General features: G+C 47.8%; 1 protein-coding gene across 1 annotated transcript in view; it reads right to left on the bottom strand.

The window, feature by feature from the left end:
* LOC111157519 (RNA binding fox-1 homolog 2) overlaps positions 1-6253 on the bottom strand; it is a 266387-nt gene extending 260134 nt beyond the window's left edge. The window contains exon 1 of the mRNA XM_022518998.1: positions 5979-6253. Coding sequence (XP_022374706.1) covers positions 5979-6164 — 186 coding nt within the window. The 5' untranslated portion in view covers positions 6165-6253. The remainder of the gene's footprint in view (positions 1-5978) is intronic.
* Between the last annotated feature and the right edge of the window lie 5855 nt (positions 6254-12108).

Genomic DNA, 12108 nt, shown 5'->3' with positions numbered 1-12108 from the left:
TCTCTCTCTCTCTCACAAGTGATTTTCCAAACGTCTCTACCCACCCAAATTACAGAAATATGTCCAGGATTCACATGGCAGTTCTGATCCGATTTGCCCCAATCCTGGCTCAAGCAGCTTTGCACTACCCTCCTAACTAGATCAGCGCCAGCCAATGGGTTTATTCAAGCTGATCTGTGATGGATTAGATAATGAAACCTTAGCCATGTAAGCCGCCTGCTCGTACTGGGGCTGGAGGGGAGAAGAATAAGAAATTCAATACTCCTAGGGGCCACCTAAAACACCAAATGCACTCACCGGCCCTCGCTCCATCTGCCCACTCATCCAATTACTGTCATTTCCTTCCCATCATCCCTGATGCTCTTCCCTTCCATCTCTGAAGGGAGTGCACATAGGCACCAGAATAAAGGCGTTTACTATGCTCTATAAATGCATATCAACAAAAATTCAAGCAAAGCCACTCACTAAAATGACTGCCTTTACTGTCATACAAATTGTGAAAACCTGGCATCAAACTGATGGCCTGAGAGAAGGCAGACGGATGCTGCGCGGGCAACACTCTGGTTTACACGTAGTAGAAGAGCAAGCGTCTTTCTCCCTAATCCTGTAATCTCGAGGCCTGTCTGCACCAGTCTGTTTTACACCAAAATTAAAGTTAAATCTCTGGTTAGCTTCTGTTGTGTTCACATGTCAGCGTGAGAGAGAAAAACATGACAAGGTGACTAGAAAACGGGGAGCGGGAGTTGGGAGACAAATTCAACTCAGGCTTGTCTCGTGAGTCACCCTAAAGAATAGACCTACTTTGAATTCAGATCCGTCCTCCTCCTTCTCAAAGACATTCCGAGTGTTACATTCACAGGCTTTCCTTGTGAGGCTTGAAAAAAATCAGTAATTTTTAAAGTGACTGTGCCTCAGTTTCTCCATCTACACTGTTTACAGCTCTGGTAGCATTATACGTTGAACATCTGTCTCCCCACGAAATTAGTATGTTGAAGCCCTAGCCCATAGGGTGATGATACTGGGCGGGGGGGCTTTGGAAGGTGATGAGGTTTAGTGTAGGTCATAATACGGGTGGGACCCCCATGATGGGATTAGTCCCCTTCTAAGAAGAGGATAAGAGAGATCTCTCTCTGTCCAGGAGCACACACTGAGAAAAGGCCATGTGAACACAGTGAGAAGCCAGAAAGAGAACTCCTCAGCAGAAACCGAATCTGCCAGCGCCTTGATCTTGGGACTTCTAGCCTCGAGAACGTGAGAAATAAATTTCTGTTGTTTAAGCCACCCAGTCTTTGGTATTTTGTTATGATGCGCTAGGAGACTAAGATAAGTAGAAACAAAAAATTCCCTAATTTTTGTGAGACAGCATTCATGAAATTACTAGAAAGGAAAGCACAATATTTTTATAGCTCTACTCAAATAGTAGCACCATGTCCAGCATCAGCACCAAACACTCAAACAAGAATCCAAAGAGACATGCACCTAAGAGGAAAGAAACCCGGGAACAAGCAAATGGGAAGATAAACTATTTCAAGAACTGTAGCATATGCATAGAAATCACAGGCTACCTGGAACCTCTGCCCTAAGACCAGGAAGAAAGCTTTCCTACTACCAGAATAACAACTGCCGAACCCGCTTCACTAAACTGGATTTACAACTCGAACCCACTTCACTAAACTGGATTCACGGCTCGATGGTCAGAAGCAGTAAGCTGGCCATATAATAATCACATACCAACATCTCGCGGCCGTAAAGGATTTTGCTGAAAGCTCTAAGTCATAATTAAGGTGCACCTTGCCTTATTTATATAGCAGCTAAGTTCCTAGAAAGTTGCACAAAAACTGAATTTTTGATCATCAAATTGTTTACATTCACTAGAAGAGCTGACCGAAGGAAACGGACTCCCCAGGATGTTTTATAAAGCCCAAGTTCCACACATATCAGACTTGCTCACAGTGAAATGAACCGCCCACACCTACACATGTAACTCATTCCACTTTTCACCAGGTTAGCATTTCCAGCACCCTCTTTGACAACTAACTACACTTCTCAAACCATACTTCAATTTTCAGGTTGAATTTGCTCTTCCCTCCTCCCCCGCTCAGGGTTCTCTATTTCTATACTGTTTCCAGGGCTGTGCTAACTTCTCTTCTGTTCACATGAAGCGAAAGGCACAATCCTTCCTCTCACTCCCCTACGGTTCCTTCTTAGCCGAAGAATTGTAAGAGAAGCACCACAGACTCTCTCGTGTCCTCTATGCCCACTTTGGGAAGTAATGATTTACTCCAAAAGCTTCCTGACTATAACTCAACAGGGTTCAGCTTTGGAATCTACAGCTTTGAGCTGTACTTCCAGGTAGTGGGCAGCCTTGGGAAATTAACCCCAGTAAAGGACTTCTGTCTGTAAAAAAAAAAAAAAAAAGTTAATCCTCTGACACTCAGAAGATTGAGGAATTTTCATAAACAAACTCTCACTCCTAAATTTCTTGATTTTTTTTCCAACCCCTTAATCATTCGTGAAAAGTAAATTTCAACTTCACAGGCAGCGTGCGTTTATTTTGTACCCAATACTGTCAGGTATTACAAAGAAGAGAACAAAGAGAATATAGTGTCTGTCTTCTAGAAGCTTACAGTCTCACTAGGGAAACATGAATAAAACAAGGAACACCACAAGATGATGTACAATTAAGCATCCGTATAAGAGGAGGCCAGAGGAGAGTCTGACTGGTGTGAAAGTTGTCAGGGAAGGCTTCCTAGAAGGAGCTATGACCTCAGAAAAACTCCATTTGTATTAAGCTATAAGGAAAACAAACAAACGTGCTTTAAGACCAACCCATATACTAAAAAAGTTGGCTACTCTAGACTGTTTTAAGTGCCTACTTGCACAGGGCCCGTGGGCATTTCTACACTGCCACAGTCATCTGCCTCTCCGCCGCTCCTTCTGCTCCAGCTGCACTGGCCTCTGCTCTCAGACACATCAAGTATACCTCTTTCTCAATGCCTCTGCTCCCACAGTTCCCCTACCTGAACCCCTTTCCCTCAAGTATGTGAACGGTCCATTCCCTCCCTTCACTTCATTCTAAGGTCATCCGTCAGAGAGGTCTTTCCTAACCATCTTCCTCACTCTCCATCCCCCTCCCTGCTTTATTTTGCTTCTTGGCACTTACCACCCCTTAATAACAGTTGTTGATTTCTTTACTGTTTCTTTCTATGAGATTATTAGTTACATGAGAGCGGAGTCTTTGTTTTATATATGGCCATGTCTCCTACACTGTGAAACAGAGCCTGGCACATAGCAGCTGCTCAATAAACATTAGTTAAATGACCATTAACTATCCTACCATTGTTGTCAAAATGATATAGCAAAGTACTCGAGGTGTGGGTCACCCAGCATTAAATTTTATCTTTTCGGGAGCATTACTTCTCTTTTACTCAGAGTATACCACAAATGTCAACCTTGCCTAAAGCCTTCCTTGACCATTTCAGTAGGAACGATCATCTCCTTCTTCTGGACCCATTGGCACAAATCCTTGGCATACTTCGGCTCTAAATTATGCAGTGACTTGTGACATGCATCCACCCCATGGTATCTCTGTTCCTGTTCTCTGGAACTTTCTCTCTCACACAGATAAACCACACACGCGTGCGCGCGCATGCACACACACACACACACACACATATACATAAGTGCATGCTCTTTTTTTAATTTTTCACCATTTTTGTCTCTCCACCCAGACTGGAAATACCAGGCACCTTAAGGCCAGGGAACTTCTTATATTTTTTAGAAGATTTAGAAGTCCTCCTATACAAACCCTTTATTTTACAACTAAGGAATCAGAGGCCCCAAAAGAAGGGATTTTCTCAGAAGCTTACAGCTAGCTGAAGGCAGGGGGCTAGATCAATGATGATCTGAACACCTGTGTGACATGGTGTGTCAGAACTACAGCAATGAGAACGCATGACCTGAAAAATAAAGATACACACACACACAGAGTGAGAAGAAGATTCTCTGTGGGATAGTTCTGCACCCAAAGGGCCTAATCCACTCCTTCCTCTGCATACTCCAAAGTCCCTACACACTGCTCCATTTCCAAATACTACTATCCTTGGCCAATTTGAAGGCAACAGCAAATAATGGGCCCCAGGAGGAAAGGAGAGGAAAGAGAGGGGGGTGTCTGTTAACCATGATTGACAGAAACAATGAATGAATACAGACATACACAGATTTACCCAGGCACCAAACAGACAGTGCTCACCAGCACCCACCTCCAGTCACCTCTTCTGATCAGCTGATGTTAACCCACATCACCCGAAGTCTCCCCATGTTCCTCAATATTTTTTCCATGGCCCTGAGCTTTTAATTCTCACAATCACTCTGCCTGACAAGAGTTCTGATGGAGAACAAGAGCAGACAAACAGAACAAAAGAATTCAAAAATAAACAGCAAGAGGGTCACTTTACCCAAATGAACACAAGTAACTGAGTGGCCTCTGCAAAGGAGACCCAAAGTCGCACAGCAAACATGCCACGCTTAAATACAGCTCGGTCTCTAACACAGGAAGTCAGGCAGAGCCTTGAAAAGCTGGGAGCGGAGCACAGGAAGTCTTTTAGCACTGCAGGGATTTCCAAGAGTGGTGTAATGGAGAGAGCACAGGAATAGGAATTAGAAGACTAGGCTTCTAGTTCTAGTTTTGCTACCAGCTAACTGGGTGGCCTTAGGCAAGTCACTAGTCTTCTCTGGACTTTTGAGTCCCCATCTACAAAATGTGGTGGTTAAAACATTTGGAGACTTGAATCCCCTCCCAAAAAAGAAAAAACAAAAACAAAAAAACAAATTTAAAAAAAAAAAAACACCCACAAAGATGAAAGCTACTGACTTCCCCACCACCACCAAAAAGTGCATGTAAACTACTCAACGTAAGACTCTTCCAAGGCTATCCAGGTGAAGAACCCCTGAAAAAGAAGATGTCTCTGGTCCCCTCTATCTCTAACATTCTATGATTCTAAGAGAATTAGGCAGGTCTCTGAACAATTGCTCCACCATTTCACAGCAACTCTTCTCCCAACGGAGACCAAATCCTAAAAGGTCCGAAGGTTTCAGCTCTTCTTCAAACTACAAAGCCAACTGACATCATCACTACCTTTCCCATTCCCTACCCAAAACAACCAGCTTATCCTTGAGTCCACAACTCAGAATCCAGTCTCCCAACAGCCCCACAAATTTTCTTTTATACCCCAGGACATTAAAGAGCGGATCGGCATCCTCGGCCCGCCTGTAAGAAGCAACTGGCAAAGGAAGGAGGGGCCCGTCCTGTGTCTCTCTCCAGACTCATTAGCATTGCTCCACAAACTTAATGAGACCGAGCACCACGGTGTCCCCACACCACTACCGAACTCCTGGTACTTCTCACACTCCTTGTGTAACTGATTGAACCCACAAGCTAAGCCACATCCCCTTTGGGCTCTCGAGGAGTTTTCTCGTTTTTCACTCCCTCCCTTATAACGCCGCTCCCCTGCCCCATCGCCGCGTGTGTCTAGAGCTGCCAAAACGGTGTGATTCAAGTCTCCACCACTACCCCCACCTGCCCCCCGCCCCGTCCTCGACTCAGTGCAGAGGCTCTCTGGGCAACAGACCCAGGATCTCCCGGCTTCCACTCCACCCCAAGGAACTAAGGAAGGGTCTGAAGAAATGGAACCCGCCTCAACCATGTTCGATTTCCCCACCAAAACCTATTCACGCGTCGAGCCCCTCGTACCCCCAGGAATCGGGACCCTCTTGAACACCCAGAGATCCTCCTGCACTCTTCGCCTCCAAGCCGGGGGAGCCCGCCCCACCTTCCCCACCAGGCCCCGACCGGCCCCCTCCCACCTCCAAGCCAGGACCCCCGGAGGCCCTCCCCCTCCCGGCCCCGGTACCCCCGCCGCCCTCGCGGCCCCCGAGCCGCACCCCCGCCGTAACGGGGCGCCGTCCCGCGCGGTCACCTGCATCCCGCCGCCGCCGTCGGCCGCCGCCTCCTCGGTGCGCGGCCGCTTGCTCAGGCCGGGCTCGGCTCCGTCTCCTCCCCCTCCGGGCACCGGCAGCTCCAGCTCCGACTCCCGCTTCATCCCCCGGGCAGCGGCGCCGGGCCCGAGCTGAGGCGGCTGCTGCGGCTGGGCGCCTTCCGCCATCCGCCCGCGCCCCCCTCGCCTCCGGGAGCCGGGCGACCCGCGACAGGCCACCTCCCCCTGGGCCTCGGCCCCGACTGTCGCGACAGGCGGGCGCGCGCCTGCCCCCGCCCCCGCGTGCGTGCGTGCGTGCGCGCGCGCGGGCCCGGCGCCCCTCGGCGGCTGGCGGTGGCCGCTCGTCCCTCGCCGGCGGCTCACTCGCGGCGGCCGGCGGGTCGCGACGGGCACTCGCTCGCGCCCCCACGCGCACACGCGACCCCGGCCCGGCCCGGCCCGCCGCGCGCCCCGCCTCTCGCACTCACGGAGCTCGCCCGCCGGCCCGCGCTCGCTCCTTCACACTGTCCCTCGCCACACGCCGGGCCGAGGGAGGAAGGGGGCGGTCCGGGCTCCCGAGGCGTGGGGAGGGCTGTTTGTTTGGGGGGTGGGGGAGGAGGGGCCCGGGGCCGGAACGAGCTGACTGGCCGGGAGCCTCCGACCAGCCACTGTGGCAGCCCCGGGAAGGCGGGCGGAGAGAAAGGAGGAGGGAGGGACCGGGATCTGGAACTCCAACCCGCGCGGGCGGCCGTGGCGGGGCGGGGGCGGGGCCAGCGCCCCTCGGCAATCTCCGCCGCCTCCGCTCCGGGCGTCCGAGGGAGGCCGGGAAGAGATCGGGGGAGTTCGGGAATCTCCGGCCCGGCCGAGGGCTTGTCCTGGAGGCTCCGCGCCGCCGGAGTGCCGGCCCGCGCGGAGGAGGCGGAGTTTGCGTTTTCGGGGCGGGGCCACAGCCCAGGGCGGGCGGAGCTTGAGAGGCCTAAGGGCTAGGGAGGGCCAGTGGTGCGTAGCTGCGACCCGAGTTCGCTCAGGTGGCCGCGAGGGTTCCAGGCAAGGAAAGCGGCGCCGTGGAAGGTTCTTAGCCTGCTCCTCTTCTCGCAGAAGAAAGGGGACCTCGACTTGAAAGGTCCAGGAATGAAGCCACCACTACACGGCTGTCCCCGGTTCTGAAAGACTAATCATAATTATTACCGCATTCCTAATCATGGTAATAACACCTGATGCTTTAAGAGCTTTACAGTTCGCACAAAGCGTTCACAGACCCCCTTCTGAAGTTGTTGGTGTAGGCAGATTAAATACCATGATCTCGGTTTCATTGATGATGAACATGAACCTGAAACTTGGTTAAGTACTGCCCCTAAAAAGTGTTAGGTCCAGAGCTCAGTACACCATATCATATTTTCTGCACCTTGCTGCCTGTGCAGCACTTTGTCGCTTCTCGACGTCCTGCAGCTGGAGATATATGTGCCGCAGTAGGTTTTCTCCTACCAGACTGTAAGCACCAAGAGTGCATCTACCTCCTCTGAGTTCCATGTATGCTGTGTACATTACAGGGATATGGTGATGCTGTGTGAATGACCTGGATTCTGCTACCCAGCTTGACCAAATGACTTCTCTCTGGACCCCTGCTCCATCGTTTGGAAAATGAGGAGCTGGTTTAGATCGGTGGTTGGCAACCAGGGCAATTTTCCCCTTCCTCTCTCCCCCAGGATGTTTGTCAACATCTGGAGACATATTTGTTTGTTAAAGCTGGGAGGGGGATGGGGGGTAAATCTGGCATCTGGTGGGTAGAGGCCAGGAACGTTGTCCAACATCCTGCTATGAACAGGAGAGTCCCCACAACAGTTATCCAGCCCAAAATGTCAATAATGCTGAGGTTGAGAAACCCTGGCTTAGATGATTTCTAAGGTCATTTCCAGATGGGTCTATGATTTGTCCTTTGAACTGGGGTTTAACCTGGCTAGTGCTATAATAGTACAGTGGTAAAGATCCTTGCTTTGGAGTCAGACCAACACAAATTTGAACCCAAGCTTTACCACCTACTACCCATGTAATGTTGAGCTAGTGATGACAGAAGAATTCCTATACAGAAAGGATTTAGGGCCCGCACACTGCTTGGAAGGCAAGACTGAAGGGATTGCCTTGAAGCTGAGCACATTTTTTAAAATCTAAGCTGTGTTATAGATAAATAAAAATAACCAAGTTTTAGCTCTGCCATTTGCAAGTCTCATTTGCCTTGTAAAACCTTCCTTTCCTCTCTATGCCTCACTTTCTTCATATAAAAATCAAGATAGGGGCACCTGGGTGGCTCAGTGGGTTAAGCCTCTGCTTTCAGCTCAGGTCGTGATCTCAGAGTCCTGGGATTGAGCCCCATATCAGGCTCTCTGCTCAGCAGCTCTGCCTCTCTGCCTACTTGTGATCTCTCTCTCTCTCTGTCAAATAAATAAATAAAATCTAAAAAAAAAAAAATCAAGATAATAATAGTATCTCCCTGAGATGCATGGGTGGCTCAGTCGGTTAAGCATCTGCCTTCGGCTCAGGTCATGATCCAAGGGTCCTGGGATGGAGTCCTGAGTCAGGCTCCCTGCTGAGCAGGAAGCTTCTCCCTCTGCCTGCTGCTCCCCCTGTTTGTGTGCTCTCTCTCTCCCTGATAAAGTCTTTAAAAAAATAATAATTGTACCTCCCTGAAGGGATTGTTGTGACGCTTAAAGGAGTTATCACATACTAAGAACTTCAAACAAATTGCCCAACAGTGAGTCCTCAATAAATGTTAATTATTATTATTACTATTACCATGGTCATTTTATTCACGTTTTAAATGAGAGTGAAAAAAGTTGATTATCAAGATCAAAGACTGTCAGTATCACTACTATTGGTTTTTAAATTTACATCAGATGACCTCAGTGTGGCTGCTAGAGATTAAGATAGGCAGACAGAGTTCAGAGTTCCCCAAATCACCCCTCAGTGTTGGGCAAATCATTTATTTTCACTAAGCCTTATATTCCTTGTTTGTAAGATGACAACAGCAGTCACAGTGTTTTTCTAAGGATTAAATGAGACAAAATAATGCACTTAGCATAGCCCCTGACATATAGCGACTGCTTAACAAGTAGTAAATATTTATCATCCAATTTGTTTAGTGATTGTAAGCTACCGGCCAGGGGCCCATAGGGCTGGAAGGAGAAGCCTAGCATCTCTTAATACTGCTACTTGGGCAATATTCAGGATTCCATTAAGTTGGAAGTATAAATGCCTGTAAGCTTCTTGAGCTGAATTAGGCAACCACAACTTAAGTCAGGGGTCCCTGCTGGCAGCGCCCCCACAGCTGAGGGGGCTTGAACCCATCCAACCAAGCATTATGGCTTTGAAGAAAAACCAGGATATTTCCTTGTGAGGCTGTGGAACAACGATTTTTTTTTTTTAAACCTAGGGACATCAGTGGTGAGCTTTCTGAAAATTTTACCTTCCAAACTGGTATCTTAAAAATTATCCTCCTGTCCCTACCTGCCTTGCCAACATACTGGAATCTAAATGATGCTAGCTAGGTCCTTCCTGGCCTGCTCCATGACCCAGCAAGAAATGAGATTTGGGATTGGAGCTACTTGTGACTCAAATCAGTGTTATTCAAGTAGTGCACCTGCCCCTAAGAAATAGAGTGATATAGTATAGGAATGTTTGAATGACCAGGCAGAACAAAGAGAAATTGGACCCTGCCCTGTATAGAAGCATGAAGCATTTAGGGAGAGAGAGACTAGAAGCCTGTAACTAGTGGAAGAGGCCAGAGGCACCCATGGTGACACAGAGACCAGATTCTTTCTTGCATATCACATCTACAGCTACCTGTCTGGATACAGACTAGAAAACATTACAGAGCTTCGAAGAGGACAATTAAAGAACATTTTCCTAGAAAAAAATTTTTTTAAAGATTTTATTTATTTATTTGAGGGAGAATGAGTGAGAGAGAGCATGAGAGAGGAGAGGGTCAGAGGGAGAAGCAGACTCCGCAAGGAGCTGGGAGCCCAATGTGGGACTCGATCCTGGAAGTCCGGGATCATGACCTGAGCTGAAGGCAGTTGCTCAACCAACTGAGCCACCCAGGCGCCCTCTAGAAAGAATTTTTAACTGCAGAAACTACTGAAGTCCTAACATTTATTCATTTATCCACTTAACAAACTATGGGCAAGAGTCTAAGATACCAAGGGGAGTAGAATTGATTCCTGGTACCAAGGAGCTCCCAGGCTAGGGAAGAAGGGATGAACAAATAAAAAGACAATGGCAACACACCATGCTAAGGAGGTCATCTCTCATAGCAGTTAAGGATATAGCCTCTGGCATCAAGCAGACATGGGTTGGAATCTGCCTTGGCCACATATTTGACCTTGGACAAGACCCTGAGCGTCTCTGATGCCTACTTTCTTCATTTGTGTGACAAGCATGGGTAGTTTCTAATCCAATATCCTCTTCTTTCTTACTGGCAGGACTCCAGCTTTGCTCAGAACAGAAACCTGCCCAGCTTTAAGAGGAAAAAAAAAATGCAGAATTCTCGGGTTCCCTGGTAGCTAAGTGTGGCCACACAACACAGATCTGGCCAGCAAGATGTAGGTTAGCGACAACATTCCCTTCCCAACTAATAAGACAAAACCCCAGGAAGAAGAGGCTCTTTGCCCTTCATCATTTGCTATCTGCCCTTCCTCCTGCCTGGAACACAGATTGGGAAACAGCAGATCTCTTGTTTCCACAGTGACAAAAGCTACATGCTAAGAATCGTATTATAGAACCACCATAGCAGCCTTACCCATCTACTTCCCATTTATGTTATTTGAGCAAAAATAAGTTCCTGTTTGGTTAAGCCACTGTGAACAGGTTTCTACCTGCAGCCAAACTTAACACCTAATTCATATAACCTATAAACTGAGAGTAATAATAGTACCTCCCCCTAGGGTTCTTCTGAGCATTAAATAATGCATGCAAAGCACTTAACAGGACACCTGGCTCATAGATACACTCAGCAAATGGTAACTTAAACCTTCTTACTTCTATTATTACTCCTATTATCCTTATTAATATGATTACTCTATGTGCCAGCATCTCTAGGAGCATATGAGAAGATGGAACTCCGCCTGCCTAAGGCAGCTAGGACAAGCTTCACCGAGAATGTTGTGTTTCCTGTAGGTCTTTAAAAGTGAGGAGGAGTTTCCCAGGATACGGGTTCTGATCAAAAGTGGGGAAATTCTTTTGTGCCTGCAACGGCTTGGGAGGGATGCAGTACCGTTTACCAGGAGAAACACTCTGCCAGGAGGTCCTAGCACTGAAGTTGGGGTCAGATCACTGGGACTGGAACCAGTTCTGGAACCAGTTCTGGAACCAGTTCTGGCTGTGGTCCTCAAACGGAGACTGGAAGAGCTAAGAGGGTACCCGAACACCTCACCACAGGGCTATCATGGGGCCACGGGAAAGGCAGTAGTCCCCACTTATCCATGGTTTTGCTTTCCCCCAGTTCAGGTCCTCATGGCCTGGAAGCAGATGGTCCCCTTTCTGAGAAGCTGCTGGAAGGTCACAGTAGCCTGATGCTCCATGACAACACGTGCACCATTCATCCTTCAACACACTTCGTCTCATCGCGGTGGCCTTTTGTCATTCCCATCACCACAAGAAGAAGGGTGAGTAGAGGACACCAAGATATTTTGAGAGAACTAGAGAGAGAGACTACATTCCTATAACTTGTATTACAGTTATTGTTATAACTGTTTTATTTTATTATTGTTGTTGTTAATCTCTTACTGTGACTAATTTATAAATTAAACTTTGTTGTAGATAAGTACAAATAGGAAAAAAAAAAAAAAGCATAGTATATAGAGGGTTCGGTATTCTCCGCAGTTTCAGGCATCCACTAGAGGGTCGTGGAAAGTATCCCCGGGGCATGAGGGGGGACTCCGGTAATACGTCTTATGGAAGATCTAATCAAATGCCAGTTATTGTTAACCTAGTACTCTGGTAACCGACAGCCATCAATCAGACAAGCTGGGGGCATCAATCTCTCTATTTGTAAACTCTTTGAGAATATGAGCCTTTTCTTTCTTTCCTTCTTTCTTTTTTAAGATTTTATTTATTTATTTATTTATTTATTTATTTATTT

Source organism: Enhydra lutris, unplaced genomic scaffold, assembly GCF_002288905.1.
Source record: "Enhydra lutris kenyoni isolate GAN:26980312 unplaced genomic scaffold, ASM228890v2 scaffoldscaffold55, whole genome shotgun sequence".
In the NCBI taxonomy this organism is placed as follows: domain Eukaryota; kingdom Metazoa; phylum Chordata; class Mammalia; order Carnivora; family Mustelidae; genus Enhydra; species Enhydra lutris.
The sequence above is the reverse complement of the archived record's forward strand: the minus strand, read 5'-3'. Positions and strand labels throughout refer to the sequence as shown.